At 31.3% G+C, this 20,852-nt stretch overlaps 1 protein-coding gene and 1 pseudogene across 2 annotated transcripts; one reads left to right on the plus strand and one right to left on the minus strand.

Moving 5' to 3' along the window:
- The first annotated feature begins 12,633 nt into the window (after positions 1 to 12,633).
- Positions 12,634 to 15,803, plus strand: LOC110669401 (putative ubiquitin-conjugating enzyme E2 38). Of its 2 annotated transcripts, XR_009144392.1 has the most exons (2): positions 12,634 to 13,925; positions 14,516 to 15,803. XR_009144392.1 is itself a non-coding variant. In XM_021831060.2 (1 exon), the coding sequence occupies exon 1, from the start codon at positions 12,739 to 12,741 to the stop codon at positions 13,837 to 13,839; it is 1,101 nt and encodes a 366-aa protein (XP_021686752.2). In that variant the 5' UTR covers positions 12,634 to 12,738; the 3' UTR covers positions 13,840 to 13,968. The 2 variants fall into 2 exon arrangements, 1 of the variants encoding a protein (XP_021686752.2); XM_021831060.2 differs by lacking the exon at positions 14,516 to 15,803 and having other exon boundaries at positions 12,634 to 13,968.
- LOC110669408 (stachyose synthase-like) lies at positions 14,067 to 18,449 on the minus strand (annotated as a pseudogene).
- Positions 18,450 to 20,852: the final 2,403 nt, after the last annotated feature.

The raw sequence follows: 20,852 nt of genomic DNA on the forward strand, positions 1-20,852 counted from the left end.
AGCTTCAAGAACGTTATTTTTCTCAATGAGCATTTCACATGTTTCTTTTGAGATTTTCAACTCTAAATCTAGTTCTTTAAACAAGGCAATTTGTCCTTTGTAAAATTCATTTTCTTTATACACATTGCACATGGCAATATTTTTTGATCTCAATGATTCAATCTCTAAATTCATTTTAGTGCATTTTCTCTTGTAATTTCTATACTCATCATATACTCTAGCAAATGCAAGTTTAAGTTCTTCTACATTAGGAGATTCATAAGAATTTACCTCATTGTCACTTTCTTCTTCCTTTTGTGAACTCTCTATTTTCTCTTCAAGTGTCATCATACAAAGAAGAGCAGTCTCTTTGTCACTTGATTCATCATTTGAAGATTCTTCACTGTTGCTCCATACTACTTTCATAGCTTTCTTGCTCCTATCTTCTTTTCCTTTCTTCTTTTTGAGTAATGGACATTTGGGCTTGATATGTCCAGGTTTGTGACACTCATAACATATAATTTCTTCTTTTGATTCTCTAAAATGTTTATCCTTGGGAGTATACTTTTTCAAGAATTTCTTGTATTTGCTTCCTCCCTTCTTGAAAGCTCTTTTAAATTTTCTTGCAAGCATAGCCATTTCATCATCATCTTCACTTGAAGCACTTGAGTTGCCACTAGAATCAGCTTTGAATGCAACTCCTTTCTTCTTATCTTCATCTATGTTTGACTTGAGAGCAATCCTTTTCTTCTTCTTTTGCTCATTTTCAACTTCATCTTTCTTATATACCATCTCATGTGCAATGAGAGAACCAATGAGTTCATCATAGGTGAATGTTTTAAAATCTTTGGTATCTTGTGTAACACCCCTAAGTTCGGTAGTGCGTTCTACTATTCCGGTGACCAGTGCTGTCCGAACAGCTAGGATGCCTAGAACTACACTTCGTTATGAGTGAGGAGACATAAAATAATGAAATACAAGAAGAGAAAACACAAGGAAAACAAAGGAAAAATAATAGCAAAGAAATGTAACCAAGTTAAGCGAGCCGAGAACCCTAGCGATGGGTGACCGCACCGGGAAGTCACGGCGTGGACCGTTGACTAGCCCTGGACTGCGGGGAACCCTGGAAAATATTTATAAGACTTAAAGAGATATCAATTGAAGTATAAATATCATTAGAAAATATCAAAGAAAAATTAAATAATTAGTACAAAGAAAAGTGAGAAATCGAAAAACAGACAAAACCCGGTGTTATCAAAAAATCGGGAATGCAACCCGAACAGGGGCATTATGGTCATTTGACATCCCGAATTGTCTTTTGACCTAAATGTCCATAAAAAATAAATAATATTACACTTAGAAAATAAAATGAAAAATTAATTTGGTGGTGCCTAATGTAAATAGCCAAAAGTGGAGTGAAAATTGTGTAAATAACACATTTAACATATTATATGATTAAATTGAGTGAGTGGGCCACTATTGAATAAATTAAGAACTAAATGGGGCAGGTGTAAGTCCATTACACCATCTGCACTTCATCTTCTCCAAATCCTCTCAACCTTGCTGAAATGGAGAGCTAGGGAAACTTCCATTGCCGTTTTGCTCCAAGCTTCCTCCACTCCTCATTTCACTTCCAATCACTTAGGTTTCTTCATTTAGTTTTATCCCCACATCACAAAGAAGAGTTTGATACTAAAATCAAGAAGTTTAGTCAAGGTTTAACAAGTCCCAACCAAAGGTAAGTTTGTATTTTTGAATATTGCTTTGTTAAAGTTTGTATACATGTTATGGGTGTTTGCTTTGTGAAGGAAATTTTAAGTTTTGAGGAGTTCTTGATATATCAATTTTGGACAGCCATGGAGTTGTATGTTTAATGAAATATTCATACATATATTTGATGAGAAATTATATTGATTAGGGTGATTTAAAGTCCTAGTAAATTATTCCACATGTATATGGTGATTGTGCACTTGGAATGGAAATTGATGAATTGTAGGACACTTTGGCATTGTGGAACAATTCGGCAGCCTTGGGACTCCATGATGAATGTATGAATTCATAAAGGTATTGGCAGAATTATGACATTGAGGATTGATGGATATGTATATAAATTAGTGGTGGAAATTGTATGAAATGATGAGTAGTGCTATGTGCATTTATGGTTGTAATTGGACTTTATGAATTAGAGTTTTATTTGGTGTATTGAGGATGTTTGTATTTTGCCCAAAATTATTTATATGTGAAGTGGTAAATGGTTTTGGTAATGTATCAAAACAGAATGGGTAAGAGAGATGGACTTAGAGTAAGGTAAATGTGTAATTGATACATGTTTATGCAATGTAATTAAGGGCAGTGTATATTTTAACCTATAACTTTAAATGTGTAACTCCAATTGGTATGAGACCAATTGGAGGTGAAACTAGGCACAAAATTTGCCAACTTTCATTGAGAAAGCATACCAAAATTTTGCTTGCAAGGTAGCATGAAAAATGACCAATTCGGATTAAGTGCAAATGAGGCCTGAAAATTGACCAATTGGGCAGCAGTTAGTGTTTGGGCCATAACTCACTCAAAACAGGTCCAATTGACCTAAAATTTTAACCATGAATAGTTAAGACCCATACCTACAAGTCTTATGAAGACACCAAAGCCCAGAAATGACCATAAGCAAGTCAAACAACTTGCACAAGTACGGGTCCAAAAACTGGCCGAACCAAAGTTGACCAAATTTGACCTAAAATGACCTAATTTGATGCCATTTGACCAGCAATAGTAAAATGACCATAACTTGGTCTACATAACTCGGATTGACCTGAAATTTTTCCCCGCATGCAATAAGACATAGATCTACAAGTTTGTAGTTTTGATCGAAACCCGAAAACCGAGGGAACTAGGTCGTCCGGCTAGGTCAAACTAGTATCCCGAAATCCAGCAAGTTGCAATAAAATGCACTAAACAAGGAAATGAAATCGGTAACATGTACCAACCATAAAATACTATCGAATGTGACATATTAGTAACGTTAAAACCTAATTTACCTAGAACGCATTGAGGATCGATATATTAGGTGATTAAGCAAATAATAGCTTTCAATGAATTACTTATCAAGCATCATCGATAGAGATAGTTTAATTTAGTACTGAAACACTTCAAATTGTGTTTCTCAGTTACCAAACACTCAGGAAAAGGGAAGGAAACACTGAGTCCAGACCAAGAGACAATTATCAGAGGTTTGTGCACAACAACTATTTCTTTTAAATTTTTCAATTGAAATGAATTATGACTATTTGTACATTATTGTTTTAAATTGTGGAAATGTGTTTGAATGGATATTTATTGCTTGAAAAGCATTGTAAATGATTTGAAACTGTGAGAAATTATTTGAATGATATTGATGGATACTTATTGATTGAAAAGCATTGGAAATGGTTTGAAATCACAGCTATCATGTATATTGATTGTATTTCTCACTAGCTTGTCTAGTGGGACGAATTGAATTCCCTCTCTGGCTGAAGTGTTGAGGTGTGTGCCTGTTGAGGACGAATTGGATGAGTACTCATATTTTTGCTAGCTAGCTATGTTATTCCTCATTAGTCATCGACTTTTGGGACGAATTGAATACCTCATTAGCCATCGGCTTTTGGGACGAATTGAACCTTAGAACATGATTTAAGCTGTGTATGATTTATTGATATGTATTGTGAGATTGTGAAATGAATTTAAACTCTTATTGACATATACTGTCTTTTGAATTCAACCATGATCTGACTTATTGAAATTTATTGTGATATTGAGAAATGGAGTTTAAATTATTGTTGACAATTACTGTCTTGAAATTAACTATGGTTTTAAGTATCCACTATTTATATGATTTATGAATTGTGATTTAAATTGTATTTGGTTAATGTTGTACACCACTGAGACATTGTCTCAAATGATAGCTTTATTCTTTGTCGCAGGTAGACAGACAGACAGGGCAGCAGACTAGGCTGCTTGTACATCCAGCGAGAGATTTTCGGGTATAATGAGTATACCAACATTTTGCATTTTGTACTGTAATGTATGACCACTGTATGTACATATTGTTTTTGGTTTTGAGCAGTTGTAAATTAAAATTGTACATTGAAGTTGTAAAATAATCATGAGTTATTTTGGCTTGTAAAAATTGTATTATATTTCTTGTATCTCAGTCTTTGAAAAATCACTATGGATTTGAGTTGAGAAAAATGTTGTGTTGAGAATATGTTGGAGTTGAGATTTGGAAAAATATTGAAGTGCTTTTTACAGGTTTTCTGAAGAACTGTTTTATCCAAAATACAGATGGCACTCTGCCAAAATTTTTACAGAAATTTCAAATAATTCAAATGTGTTAGTTCTATCACTTCAGTTCAAAAAGATTTTTAACACCTGTAAATAGTGCTCACCACTGTAAAAGAAGTAAGAAAAGTTTTTAAAATCCCTTGTAGTGTATTTAATGGGTTATCAGTAGACGGAGTTGGTAATTCATTAGGTATACTACGGGATCATGTTATGCCTTACAGAGGGGTAGGGTGTGACATCTTGGATAACTGTTGTCTTTGCTTCCCAAGATTTTGGAAGTGATCTAAGAATTTTCTTCACAAGTTCAGCTTCCTCAAATTTTTTACCAAGTGCTTTGAGAAGATTTACAAGATCGGTAAACCTTGTACTCATATCCGCAATTGATTCTCCTGGCTTCATTTCAAACAGCTCATAATCTCGAATAAGAAGGTTTGCTTTGGACTCTTTGACGAAATCAGTTCCTTCATAAGTGACTTCAAGCTTATCCCAAATTTCCTTAGCAGATTGACATCCTGAAACACGATTGTATTCATTAAGGTTAAGTGAGCAATGCAAAATATTAATAGCTTTAGCATTTATAGAGATTTTCTTCCAATCATTGTCATCATATTCATCTTCATGTTTTGGAACTTTTGTAGTTCCTGGACCATTCTTTTGAGAACATGTGGACCATTTTTAATAATTCTCCATGCATCAATATCTACAGATTGTATGAAATTTCTCATTCTTACTTTCCAAAATGAATAATTATTGCCATTGAAGAGTGGTGGTCTAGTGATTGAGTAGCCTTCAGCTAAAGGTGCAGGTATACCGGCAGTATTACTAGATGAACTAGCCATTGTGGATCACTCTAAGGTTGTAAGACCCTAAGCAAGAGAAACAAGCTCTGATACCAATTTGTTGTCCCAAAATAGTCCAAGATGGGGGTGAATTGGACTTTAACAAATTTTCGGCCCTTGCTTGTAGCCTAATGAAAAATTGTGGCTTTGTTCAACTAGGTGCTTCTCTATATAAAATGAAAGTAATATGTGCTTCAACAATGTGTTCCTAAGTTGCAATTCAAGCCTCAATCAATGTATATGGCAATATCTAACAAAGCATGCATCATACAATATATAACTAATTTCTCAACTCACTCAATAAGTCCACAAATTTATCAATTTAATCTATTCAACCAATATTCAATATCATGTATAACAAGAAAAATTTAAATTGCACAAGAGTAAGGAGGTCAAGGTTAGAGAGATCAAACACAATGATTTTTATAGTGGTTCGGCTTAACTAGCCTACATCCACTCTCTCAAAGAACCCTCTTTGAGTCTTCTCTCCACTATTTGCTCTTTTAAAGGCAAGAGACCAAAAGCCCTTTACAACTTTTCAACACCAAGCTTTCACCAATGGTAGCTTGAAACCTTCACAAGTGCTATCACAAGCACTTACTCTCTCAAGCTTCAATAGGTGCTTGTACAACCTCTCTTAAATGCAATTTAATGTTTCAACACTCACTCTTACTCAATACAAATCAAACTATAAAGAAGAGATGAGTTGATTTGCCAATGGTAGCTCAAAATCTTTAAAGCTCTTGAATGAAAGCAATAAATGAAAAATCAAGGTTGGAGTTTAAATGTAAGCTTTCATTAAGTGTAAATGAAGTAAAGAAAGTGTATTTATAGTTCCAAATCATTTTAAACCGTTTGAAACCCTTTTGGAACATTATACACACTGTCCAAGACAAAATGGCCATTATTTTGTCATTTTGTGCGAAGTTGAGCAGCTCTGATCAATTAGTAAACTAATGAAATATTGGTAGCAGTCAGTAAACTGGTTAGTAAACTAATATTTTTAGCAAACATATTAGCAAACTAAAAATTTTAGCAAACCATTTAGCAAACTAAGTCAACAGCTGCATGTCTCAACTTGCAATGTAAAATGATTTAGACCTTAGAAAGATGTTTCAATAGTAGTGTCCAAGGTCATGATGAGAAAAAGTAATCAGAAAATAAAATTTCATTTTTGAGCTCCTTTTGACTAAATACTCATCTATTCTTTTCACAAAAGACCTAAGACTCAATATCTAATACTATGCCTTTCATACCTTTTCTTTGAGTCTTGGCTTCCATAGTCTTGTTCTTTTCTCATTTTGGATTTGTCTTGAAATGCCTTTGAGTATCCTTTCTCCTTATATGCAACTTCAAGAATTCTTTATGAATAAGACAAAGAATATACACATCACTTTAAAGTTGGGTTAGATAGATTCCCTTTGAGTTTTGTTATTATCAAAATCAATGCTCATTTTGAGCTACACGGGATCAACACTCTTGCTATAGGGTTTTAGACTGAGTGATTTTTTAGATAAGGCATTTTTTTTCTAATTAGGTTATGAGCCTTGCTTTGTAATATTCTGTATTGTCCATTAATAATATGCTAATCTTAATTTTTTTTTTTTTGAAAATTTGCTAGATTCTTTTAATAAAACTAATTTTTTAATTAACATGTGTTTTGTAACGGTTGGACTCCAACCACTAGAGTCGCATTTTGGTGGAATGGCTAGAGTTAAGCGTGCTCGCTTGAGAGAAATCCTATGATGGGTGTTCTCCATTTCACCTATAGGATAAAACCGTGAGCCTTATAGCTAAAACGGATAATTAATCTAGTGGTTGGAGCCCGATCGTTATATGTTGTACGTTATCTATGTTATCTTTACTCTCTGTATATACTCGTTATTTATTTTTTATATATATGTGTAAGTTTTTACTATATTTTTGTACATGAAATAATGTAATAGACTATTTGGTTTTAAAAAACAATTAATATAATATAAGTAATAATATAAAATAATATAATATCAAATTCAATTTTATATAATTTTTCTTTTTATGATAATATTGTTACATCTAATTTGTTGGCTACAAAATACAAGTTAACTGCAGTGTTCAACCATTAATATTGTGTATATGCACAGTTTTATATATTTATCGAATATAATTATTTTTTTAAAATAATATCTAATTGTATGGAACATAAATTTATGAAAATTTTTAAATAGTAAAATTAATTAATTAATTGAAAGAAAATTTAAAATATTATTGATAATTTTGATATTATTATTATTATTATTATTATTATTATTATTATTATGCTATTCAAAGGAGGAGGGATTTCACTTTTTCATTTTTACTATTTTTAATTAATTAATAGTGACTTAAAATATTTGGAGGCCCAAATCCAAGGCAGTGAAGTTATGGGTTTTGGTATTGGAGAGAAGAGTGAGTGTGTGCGTGTATATATATATGATTAATTATTTAAATAATCTTATTTTAAAAATATTTTATCATAATAATGTGAAATTTAAATTATTTACTAAAATAATATAATGTTATAGAAATGATTAATTGAATAAGTGATTTCATATCTAAATACCTAAATAAGAAATCGTTAATTAAAATATAATTTTTGTATCTTTATAATATTAACATAATAAAGTAATATTACTCACAAAATTTCCTCTCAAATGAATAATTTATGTGTTATTACATCAATTGAAGCTCTAAATTTATTACGGTAAAACTACTATTTCATTTGGTGGTTTCAATAACAAATTGTTACAATGCATTGGAGAAGAAATCATAGTAAGATAGACAAATTTTTTTAGTAAGGGAGAATTCTCATTAATTTAAAGCAGAGTGAAAATTGCATACTAAAATAAAATTATAATATTTTATGAAATTAGAGTTATAATATTATAAATTAATTTAAAGCACAATTAAAATTATAAGAAAAATAATTACACTCATAATAAAAATGTAAATAAAAAATAGTTACAATACTCTTTATTTATTTGAAACTATTCATTAATTTTCATTTTAAGGAATAATTTTAAAATAAATAATTATATGATTATTTATTATAATAAATAAATATAAATTTAATAATTAATAAATATAATATAGCAATGCTATTTTAATTGGTGGTTTATAGAGCAGCACGTAAAGCTGCATCCCAACATTGAAAAAAAATGCTAGAAAGTTAAAGAGTTTTCTTCCCTTAAATAGGGTTCTCTATTCTTCTCCTTTTCTTCTCAATTTTTTTTTCTTTTATTACCTTTGTATTTAACATATATATATTTTTTTGTTTGTATACAACCTTTTTTTTTCCTCATATTATATACAGAGTTTGCAAGTTGAATTGCTATTTGGATTTTGACATTAATAAGTAAAAATATTATAATTAAGGTAAATTTTAAATTTTAATATAAATTGTTTATTTTGATTAATGTTGTAATATTTTTATTTAAAATTTTAATTTTGATAATTTTTTTAACATATATATAAAATTTTATGATAAATTTAGTTAAAAATTAAATTAGTATATTGATATGATGTAAAATATTTTGATTTTAATATTATGCTATTAAGCTTGTGATAGTTGAAAGTGTATTAAATAGTACATTCTAATAATATATTTCATGCAATATTTTTATTTATATTTTGTGCAATAATTATTAACTTCCACCAAAAAATTTATAATATTATTCCTTTTTTTTACTCACTTAATCAAACACCTTCAATTTTTTTATGCTTCTATTTCAAAAAATTTATTGTTTAATATTAATTTATTATTTAATTTCTTGAAATAAATTTTTATTAATTTACTTTTATTAAATCTGAAAAAAAAAATCAATATTGAAATTAATTATACTCATAACAAAAAGGTAAATAAAAAAGAGTTGCAATACTCTAAAAAAATTATATGCATTAATAATTATTCATATGATGAACAAAAGATTTTTTTTTTTTTTATAAGGAAAAGGGGAAAAAGAAAAAAAATTTGATACCAAAGTAAGGTAAAACTTTAAAAACTTCACAATTTATTCTCTATATTTTCAAATATATTTTTTACATTTCACACTTTTTCATTATCCGACACATGTTCAATAAAAAATAATTTCAAATAATTTTTTCTTAAGTAATTTGACACATCTTAAAAATATCATTTTTGTGACAGCTTTTTAAGCACTGACATGTTAGCGTACATTTACACACTTATAGAGATGAATTGCTACTGAAAGTGCTTATTCAACTAGCAATTTTATGTTTACTTTTTAAAACTTAAAAATACTTTTTCAATTAACGTTTTTTCAAACAAACATTATTTTGTTAAATAGTTTTAATTTCATATTAGAATAATAAATAGTTTTTAAAAAATATTATTTAAATAATTAGCCTATATATATAATTATTTTTTATTTATTTAAACTTATTATTTAATTAAAAAATAATATTGATAAATTTAATAATAAATTACTTGTGTATTTTTAAGAAAATATTTTAAAATATAAATCTATCAATTTTAATATGAATTATATATTTCTAATTTAGTTATAAAGATAAATGCAAAAAAAAAAAAAAATCAAGTAGCGAAGGAATGCGGTTTTGTTTTATTTTATATATATATGTGGTGCCATTTAATTACAAGAATAAAATAAAGAAAAAAAAATGTAGTTTTATTTAATTAAGTAAGAAGACATCCAAGAAATTAATTTTCTTTGGCATTTGTTTGCGTAATTTTCTTATCTAAAAAATTTGAACATATTTTATCCTAGCATTCAAATTTTTTTAATATTTTAATACTTCTTATTTCAAAATTTTTTATTACATCCCAATTTTTGATTTTTTTTTTTACTTTAATTTTATGGAAACTTATTAATTTATATTATATTATATAATCATTTTTTTCAAATAAAATTGAATATTAATAGAATTAAAACTCTATTTATTGTATTTAAGAAGTCACGTGAAAGACACAAATATTTTAATTTAGAAACATTAATAGAGACCATTTAAATTTAGAGATATCATGGGATAAGGAATTATACACTAATGAATAGGATTTTATTTAAATTTAAATATTAATTATTTTTTTAATAAAATTTAACAATCAATTTGATTAGTTAACGTCATAAAAAATTATTATCAAAATAAACTTCAATATATGATTTAGATTTTAAAATTATAATACATTAAATATTAATATAGCTAAAAATTTTATATATTAGTTTTTCTAAAAAATAGTCCATTGAAAATTAAATGACATTGTTTTACCATAAATCAACTCATTGTATTTTTTATTTTTCATTTATTATTTTTTTATTTTAATTAATTATTTATTATAAAATTTTATATTTATCGAAGTTAAATATAAGTGAGATTAAAAATTTTAAATTTATATAAACTCTAAAATTAAGAAATTTAAATTTAAATAAATATTAAAATTAATTTAAATAATAAAATTATAATTATAACTAATTTAAAAAATAAAAGATATTTTTGACAAAACTAATGTTCCTCTTCCACATTTATATATAGTATAGATATAGATAGAAATATAATATTTAATTTTATAATTACAAGTAAATATTTTGAAATATAAAAAAAAATAATTGAGTAGAATTTAAATACAGATAGAATTAATAATTTTAAATTTAAATAAAAATTAATTAGATAATATTAAAAAAATATAATTATAAATAATAAAAATAATGAAGATATTTTGAAAAATCCCAATATGCCTCCCTCTTTCATATATTTATATATTATTAGTTTTTGAAGCATATATTTAATTATACATAAATATATTGATTACACTAAATTATATAATATATTTTAAAAAAATATGAAAAATACGTGTAATATTAATTTTCGCTTTATTTATTTTTTATTTCGTACATCAACATAGTTATTGATTATGAATTAAAGTTGTATTAAAATGATAAAATAAGTTTCATCTAATTCAATTATGTTTTTACAATATCATTTTTTTATTTCTATTATTATCGATACTTTTTTTTTAAATTAAAATAAATTAAAATTTCTATTGAAATGCATTGGAAAATTTTTTTGAATAAAACTCAATTGGCACGTAAGTTTTATTCATTCATTTATTTTTTAAAATCAATTAATTAGCTTATAAAATTTTGTAGAGAAAATTTCTTCTTGGATTAGAGAAAACTTCTACTTTTAATCGTGATACTTAGTTAAATTTACATTTTAATTAATTAATTAATTAATGTAATTTATATATAAAAAAATAGTTCTTAAACAGAATTCAACTTAATTGAGGATTTATATTCAATTAATTAATATCATTTACAAAATTTTCCAATATGTATATATAAAAAATTAGTAGCTAAGTAAAATTCAACTTAGTTAAGGATTTATATCCTAATCAAGTTATAATAATATTTTTTCTTTTATTTTAATGTTACCTTTTTTTTCTTAATTATTAACTTAACTGTATTTATATTAGGATTTATTAATTAAGAATTTTAAATTTATATAAATTTTAAATTACTTTAAATAATAAATTACTTTATATAGATATAAATATATTGATATTATTGTTGATCGATTATAAATTAATTATATTTTTTTTATTTATTAATTTATTATTTTTTATAAAATTTTATATTTAATTAAAATTAGAGTATAAATATTATTAAAAATTTTAAATTTATATAAACTCTAAAATTAAAAATTAAAAATTTATTTAAATATTAAAATTAATTTAAATAATAAAAATATAATTAAATTAATTTTAAAGATTAAGAGTATTTAAATGTGTGTGTATATATATATATATATATATATATATATATATATATATATATATATGTATAAAGTGGGTTCCAACTCACATTCTTGTCTTTTTCAATGCAAAGCACGTAAAAGCTTTCCATAAAGCATCAACTCAAGTAAACTTGAAATAGTTTTCAACTCTTGATTTCATCCATAATTAAAAAAAAAAAAAAAAAAAAAAAAAACTACTTGAGAATCTCAATGATATAATATGTAAAATAAGAGAGAATACCAAGTAATTGGTTTGAGAATATTTCTGATGTACACTTATCAGCTCCCAAGTATCAATTAAACTTCTTTTTCGATAAGGAATGTGATTATAGTTTTATACATCAGAAAAAATCTAATTAAAATATGATTCCAAATCTAGATAAATATGTATGTTTATCTAAGTGGATAATATTTATATTTTGAAGTATTATTTTATTTTTTTTTTCCCTTTTTTTTAATATTAGAAGTTTAATTAAAAAATAATTAAGTTTTCAATAGTTCGTATTAGCACGGCTGTTATGGTTACTGCTCCTGTACTTCGCCCACATTCGATAAAGCTATCAAAATACTTGAAATCACCGTCCAATTCGGCTCCAATGAAATCCATTCACCAAAGGGTCCACGTCCAGGCCTGATTTTATTTCCTGGAGCCCACACTATATTCCCTCTTTAGACGGTGTTCAAATCACCGTTCATCTCAACTGTTAACGGGACCCACTACCAACATTCCTATCCTATCAATTCAAAACGGCACAATTGTCTCTTCCTTTGACGCTCCGTCTCTCCTAAAACGCTCCATTACTCCCCCCTCCTCATGGCTCTCTCTATAACCTCAAAACCTCGACAATCAAACACCACCAGCATTGGCGAGATCCAAGAGATCGAAGTTTTCCGCAGATTCGACGTGCTATCTGACTCCTCCGACCACCACTATGTTAACGCCAACACCACCACCAAACACACAGGCGTTGATTGTTTCACCAATCTCTCTAGTGGTGTCCACAAGAAGATCATGCAAGAGTGGAAAATCCTCGAGAAACACCTTCCCGATTCCATCTTCGTTCGGGTTTACGAGAATCGGATAGATTTATTACGAGCAGTGATCGTGGGCGCCGCCGGTACACCATACCACGATGGACTATACTTCTTCGACGTTGCTTTTCCGTCCGATTATCCGTCCCGGCCGCCTCACGTTTATTATAGATCATACGGGTTGCGTATCAACCCGAACCTCTATGCGAACGGGCGGGTTTGTTTAAGCCTTGTAAACACGTGGCCTGGTAGGAAGAGCGAGAAATGGAACCCCAATGAGTCTACGGTGCTCCAGGTTTTGGTTTCGATCCAAGCTCTTGTGCTGAATGAGAGACCGTACTTTAACGAACCTGGTCATGGCATGTGGCCGGGTCGGATCATCTGGGAGAAGAGATCGAATTCCTACAATGAGGATGTTTTTGTGTTGTCTTGCAAGTCAATGCTGTTTCTACAGCGCAGACCACCAAAGAATTTTGAGGGTTTTGTTGCTTGGCATTTTAGAGAGCGAGCGAACGTGATATTATCGGCTTGTAATGCTTACACAAGTGGTCGAGCTAGAGTTGGATACTGCCCAACTGATGGGTCATCGTCGAGCTCCCCGATTGTTGAAGTATCGGATAAATTCAAGGGATTAATAGCACAGTTGTATCCTGAGCTGGTTGCAGCTTTTACCAGGAGTGGGGCTTCACGAGAGACTTTGATCGAGCAGCTGAAGGTGGAGCGGAAATCGGCGTCGTATAAAGGCCAGGTGGTAGTTAAAAAGAAGGTCAAATCCAATAGTGGGGTTGCGAGAAGGGTTTTGGGGAAATTAAAGAAGGTTTTGGGATTGAAGAAGAAAAGTGGAAAAAGCAGCAGCGTCAAAAAGAAGACGATGCCTTCTTGAAAGAGGCGGAAGAATGGAAGCAACGCCTGGGAGGGAGAGGGACCCATTGGGAATTTTATTTGCTTAGTTAGGGCACTTTATACAAGGTAAGAAAAGGGTAAATTTTGAATTAAAAGATAGGTTTTTGAATTTTGATGATGATCAGAATTTGCAAAATATATATATATAAAGTATATCAATATTTTGCTTCTTTAAGAGAATCCAAGGCTATTTGTTGCTTAAAGGATTTCGGAAGTCAATAATCATGTCAAGAAAATCTGAAAAATTTTCATTGAAATTGCCAAAGTAATAATAACTGATAAAAAAATTAATTTGCATGTTTCCTTAATCCTCTACATTACAAGTACTTTTGGACTAAAAATACTGTAAAACGTAGGTTAGGAAAGCATACGAGCAAGTTTTCCTTGCCAAAAATGCCTGATTCCTCGATCCTAATTAAACAAATTGCAGTCTCCATAAGCCCTGTAAGTTTAGCTTATTGAGATAAAGACATCAGATAACTTCCCACCAATCCATGGGACATCAAACCTCAAAATTCCATAGCTTGACCACTCAAATTCCACTTTCTTTCTGTTCAGCATAATTTCCTTTAGGTTTTTCAGTTGAATATGCCAAGAACTTCCCTGTGCCCTTGACCTTGATCTTTACGTAAGCTTCCTTTGCAACCGTAATCCAGGAATTCAACTGCACCTCCACTGTTGAACATGTTCTCAAGGCCAACGGGTGCAAATTTAGCTCGCTTATTGTGCTTGAGCACTGGTGAAATGGTGAATATTTCAAAGGAAGAAGGTTGGAGTGTGATCTTAGTCTGATCTTTGGCCTTGACCATGTGAAGATTATCAGACCTGTGAAGGTAGACAGTGAATTGTTCCGTGTTTCGGTACACAGCTGTGAAGTCTTTTTGCTCCCATTCGATATCATGTGGGGATACCACACCAGACATTGATTTGTAGCTTTGTGGGTAGGCCTTGTATTTGTGCTCTTCAGGATACCATCCAGCTCCTTGGCAGTTGAATACACCCACCACCCCAGCATACTGCATTTAGCAGATTGGGCTTCAAGTAATACGAAATATAGAAAACAAGTAAGTTATATACGTTCACTAGGCGTATAAATGTTGCAAATTACCTTGTTTAGGTTCCAAATTTTGAGCAGGGTCTTGCCATCAAAAAGTGGGCTCTCAAAGAGGCAATCTCTAGTTGGAAGGGCATAATGTTGGCATCTGAGTATAGTTCCATCAGGAAGTACCAGCTTCCTCAGGAGATTAAAATAATGGTGACCAACTTTGTCACTGACATAAACAGGTCCACCAAATATGGCTCTTGATACAGCATGAAACTCTGCACAGAGATGATCTGACTGGAACATGTCCCAATCAGGTTGAACAAATTGCCCCTGCTACAAGCTGTTGTAGCTGCAGTGGATCATGTGGACTCCTTGCAACCAGTAAACTCCCATGGGATATCCATTTGGGACTTCAAACCTGAAGTCATTACCTACATGACAGAAATAAGCCAATCAAGATAAGCCAGGAAAGAAACCTCAAGGGACTATTTTTCACATTGTCAAATTACAAAAACCATTATCTTAGTACTAGCAATTTGCCAACTCTGCCCATGGAAATCTGTTTTGTCGCCAGGAAAAAGAAATCATTGCATTGCTCCATACTTGAAATGAGTCCAGTTCCTCCAAAATTCTTCTTCAGAGATTTGGTCAGGCCATCGTAGTATGCCTTGGCAAGCTGAACTCTGCCACCGTAATCCTCACATACATACTCCAGAGACTGTAGAAATTGAGAACAATGATCAAAGGAGAAGAGATGGGTTATTTCTAAAACATAAAGCTGCTAAAGAGATTATTAATTCAGAAGGGGCTAAGGCCTGTGGGCGAAGATGGTGGAGATAAGTTTGCCGTTGATATTTATTGCAACCAGTTAATTATGTACCAAATGCTAGATAATCGATCTATTTTTACTGAAAGTATTATTTTTTTCTAGCAACTTCTTTCTTTTATTTCAAATTCATTGAGCTCTGACTAAAACTCGAATTTGAAGTAGCCTTATAGCTCTGGAAGCAACTTCATTACACTACTATTTTGTTTAAGTTGAAAAAACTGAGTATTTTCTTTTAAAAAGGAAAAAAATGTATATAGAAAGGGAAACAGAGCAAAAGAGTCTTACCTCCTCGACCACATTTATCTATCACATATGTACCTAAAGAACTTCTAAATAGGCTGATTGATAACAATTGCAAAAGAAAGAAGCTAAAGCTACCACTTGATGGATGTTCTCTGAATGAAAAAATAAACAATAAGAATGAAATATATAGTAAAATGAAAATTCAGTCTTCCTTTGTTCATTCAAAAACTGTGGCAGCAATGATCTATTTCCAATATGTAAGGCTTTGTTTGGATATCACTTATCCTTTTTTTTTTTTTTTTTTTGCCTTTTGCCATTGTATTTTACAATAACAAAAGAAACACAATAGCAGAAGGAAAAAGAAACAAATACTAAATGAAACCTTAAAAAAAATTAATTGCATAGGCATTAAAAAAACGATGCTTACCTGATAATAAACTGGAGACAAAAGAATAACATCCATCCATAATCTGCAGTTGATTAGGTGTTGGTGATTTTATGGGCAATTTAATCCAATGTTTACTTTGAATGCATGTACCATAGTGCTGAAAAATAGATTTAACATGATGATATTAACAATGGGATTAAGATTGATTCTGCTTCATGTTATGAGGATATTGATAATTGCAGTATGTACAGAGCCCAGAAAAATTGGTCACACTTATGTAAGTACTATTAAGTGACATCAAATAGCAACATCAAAATTAAAAAAAAATAAAATTGTTTATAGAGAATTAAGCCTATTATGTCTGAGATTAAGGCTAATGCTTATTTGGCACAATTGTAATTAGTCATCATTAAATTTTAATTAAATCAGTGAGTTACCACTAAAAACCATAAAGATAAACAAGGACCGTGTATGATAATGATGGCTCTTCCATATAATTTTTTGAATTCATATTGTGAAATTGTTCCCATGTGATGAATAGAAAAAATAACAAGAAGAAAAATACTCACATGGGTGACATCTACTTTAACGCCATTAATACCCACATCAGCAAGATGGGAGTGCATGGCCTCATAAAAATCTCCTCCTTGATTTGGATTGACAAGTCCAATTCCGCCTTGAACAATCATATCTACAGCCAAATCAGGCATGGTCTTTTGCAGCCCAGCAGACAACTTTGCACTAGTCACCTTGGCATCCAGGCTACTAGTCCCAGGTCTAACCCCTCCCCAAGCACCAGCCAAAGCATGCCACACATGAACATCATCCAAGCTTGGAAATTTCGCCTTCATATCACTCACCAGGGCCCTCAATCCCCCTCTAGACGCCCCTTCTTCTTCTTCCTTCAAATACTCAATAATCTTGGGTTCAGGAAGGCTGAAACATCGGCCCCTTCTGCATTTAGCTTCCTCGTCATGTTGGCTAACTCAACCATATCCTTAAACATCATATCATGCTTCTGTTGATTAAATGTTGGCGCATCAGGACTTAACATGGTTCCAGCTTTGTACTTGGTAAACTTCTCGTTCTCCTGGAACCTGAAGAGCCTGCAAAGCATTTGAGACCCAGGGGTTGTCAGATCTTTCGAGTCCTCGCAAGGAGACTCATGATCCATATTTATGCTCTGCCAGCCATCATCCAAGATCAGAAATCTAGGAGGGAATCCGTTCTCTGCGAAGCTTTTAACACCATGCCACAGGCCAACAGGCTCCACAGATAAATAGAAGGCATCCCAAAAAGGTAAACCAAACTTATCAACGATGTTTGGTAGTTTTTTCTCTTCCAACAGCCTAAAAGTCCTCAAATGGACACGTACAGCAGTAAAGGCATCTCTCATTAGATCATAAGGATTATCCCCCACATGCATATATGCACAACAAGAGAAGGATTTACCCTTCACTTAGGTAGAGCCACTTTCAACGCATAAGATCACTTCTCCTTCAGTACCAGGATGAATAGCAGAGCGAAAATTCCGTTCTATTAAGGAAAGGACTAGGACATAGGAGTTAAGTTCAAGGACTTGAAGGAGCAACTGGGTTTCCATTTGCAGGTCAGAACCATTGAAACCAATCCACACAGTGGACCACCACGTTTTGAATCGAAAAATGCTCAGGAATTTTCGATCAAAGAGCTTCCCAATAGGATACAATATCCAGTCAAGAGGCTCCTTCGCGGATAAACCTAGAAAGGCTCCCTTTTTGGATTTAGAAGCCACGGATTTAAGAATATAAGGTGGAATGGAATCAGCATCAGACAAATGGGCAAGTAAATTGAAAGGAGAAAGTGTTACATTGTTAGGGACATCAGAGAGAAGAGTAATACCATCTATACAGATGTTTCTGTCTTGCGACGCAGAAAATCTAGAATTGAACTCAGGTTGTTGTACTGGATTTCTATTAGTTTGAATTGTTTTGAATTCTAGGTTTGGTGAAGCCATCAGAGACAATAAGCAAATTTCTGCTATGCAAAAAAGAAAGCACACCAATTCTTGATAATAAAAGCAGAGCGAAACAAAGAGAAGTGAAAGAGAAAATATGATGTTTATAGGCAAAGAAGTGAAGAACTGAGATGGACAGAACAAAGGAGGCAATGGATCTTTATAGACAATTACAGAGTCTCGAGTACTCAGTGGAGCCCATACATCGCCCTAATCTAATCTTAACCAAAATCTTAATTCAATAACGTGAGACAGAGCAACAATGTTTGCGTCGCTCTCCTTGGGAAAGTAGAATTTTCTATTATGGTAGATTCTGACTGAAAGGGGGAGTGAATATTCTGAATTAAACAAAAGTTTGACTCTTACTAAAATCCTCCAAGTTGACCAATCAAAGCCGTTCATGGTAAATCAGATCATGGGGAAGAATCTCAGAATAAAAACAAAAAAGAAAAAATGGCGTTAAACAAGGTAAGCAGTGTCCCATCACAGAATCAAGCAGATTTTGACAAGCAATGGATATTTGGGTTGGGACCCAGAAGGCTGAACGCAATCCAAAAAGATTCAAGGAGCTTAACCGGGTAAAAGCCCAGAAATTTCATTGAAGGAATACTCCCTATTCTCTTTATCCATACACAACACTTCCCACCCGGAGTCCCGTATGGCTCCTCCTGATTGGGTTAAAAAATAAAGGTTAATTCAGTCGGTCTTGGGGGAACCACGCGCTTAACCTTAACATGCTAGGTTATAGATATTTTAATATCTTAGTACTTTTTTTTTTTTTTCAGAATGCTAATATCTTAATCTGCATTCTTGTAACGGCCCGGCCCACTAGTGATATTATCCGCTCTGGACCGAAGCCCTCACGATTTTAAAACGCGTTACTAGGGGTTACGAACCACCAACTTATAAATCCAGCATCTCTCCCGTGTTTTGTCGATGTGAGATTTGTCTAGGGTGTTACAATCCACCCCCCTTATGGGACTCAGCGTCTCGCTGAGGTTTGCGCCACCATCGTTCAAGGTTACACGCGTAGTGTCTCTGATACCACAAATGTAATGGCCCGGACCACTAGTGATATTGTTCGCTCTGGGCCGAAGCCCTTACGGTTTTAAAACGCGTCACTAGGGGTTACGAACTATCAACTTATAAACCCAGCATCTCTCCCGTGTTTTGTCGATGTGGAATTTGCCTAGGGTGTTACAATCCACCCCCCTTATGGGACTCAGCATCCTCGCTGAGGTTTGCCCCACCATCGTTCAAGGTTGCACGCAGAGCGGCTCTGATACCAACTTTGTCACGACCCAAAATTCTGAACCGTGACCGGCGCATAATTTAAGTATTCTTAAATCATGCAAGCCTTATCAGAGTATCTTAAGTAAATATATTGTCACTTACTAATCCAAAAAATAGACAAAATCCAAATAGACAAAATACTGAATAAACATCATAAATATCCCATAAGTAAACTGCGGAGTCTCTACAGATTTCAAATAAAAACTTAAACTGTTCGATAAACTAAACTAATTATTAGCCCGAGAAAACATGAATTCGAGCATACCATGAGAATAAATCAAAGTTGTCCCCCTCCAGAAAATGGAATGAATATTTAGATCACTCTGAATTCTCTTGATGCAAAACAGATATGACGAGAAAACGTGGTTTGAGCTAGATGCTCAGTGAATGATAATTATAGCACACAACGGAATAGGAATAGATAGACGCTTGATTAATTTCATAATAAATTTTTTATTCAATAAAATCATGCTCATGCTATGAAAAATCATTAATAAAATAACTTCATAAAAACATAAATATAAAAGAAATTCATTCAATAAAAATTTCATGGTACAGTGCACCAAGGTGATAATACCTCAATCACCAAAGGCCAGATGGTAAGCGCGCTACCAGATATTAGATACCTTGCTCCTCCTTCACAGATATCAATACATATGATACTAATGCAAACCATAAACTGCAATTATGCATGACTCGACAATGCAACCTAATACCGTGATAGTCCACACGGCGGGGCCAGATAACAAAAACAGATACTGGGCACAGGTACCAATTCAAAATAGAAAATCAATTTGTACAAATCAATCAAAATCAATAAAAATTTCAAATAGCAAATAATAACTGATAGCACAATTCCAATAGTGTATTTCAATAGTTTCAAAAAGTCAATAAAATCAAATCAATCTAAAATCAATTAAATAAAATCAAATCAATCTGAAATCAATTCAGTAACACATCGGTAAATTTTATAGTCAAATATCAATCAATATAAATACATTAAAGGCCTGTTCCCGGAATCTTAATGGGTCTAATGCAGAGATAGTTGGTAAAATCAATTATTTAATCAAAATCGAGATAAAATTCAATAATAAAATAAAACTCTAGAAAATCACATATAAAATCATTGTTAAAATATTGATTTAAAATTTCATTTAATAACAAACTTAATGCTAAGAAATTTTAAAAGGGACAAAAAC

The sequence above is a fragment of the Hevea brasiliensis genome, chromosome 15 (genome assembly GCF_030052815.1).
Source record: "Hevea brasiliensis isolate MT/VB/25A 57/8 chromosome 15, ASM3005281v1, whole genome shotgun sequence".
Classification (NCBI taxonomy): Eukaryota; Viridiplantae; Streptophyta; class Magnoliopsida; order Malpighiales; family Euphorbiaceae; genus Hevea; species Hevea brasiliensis.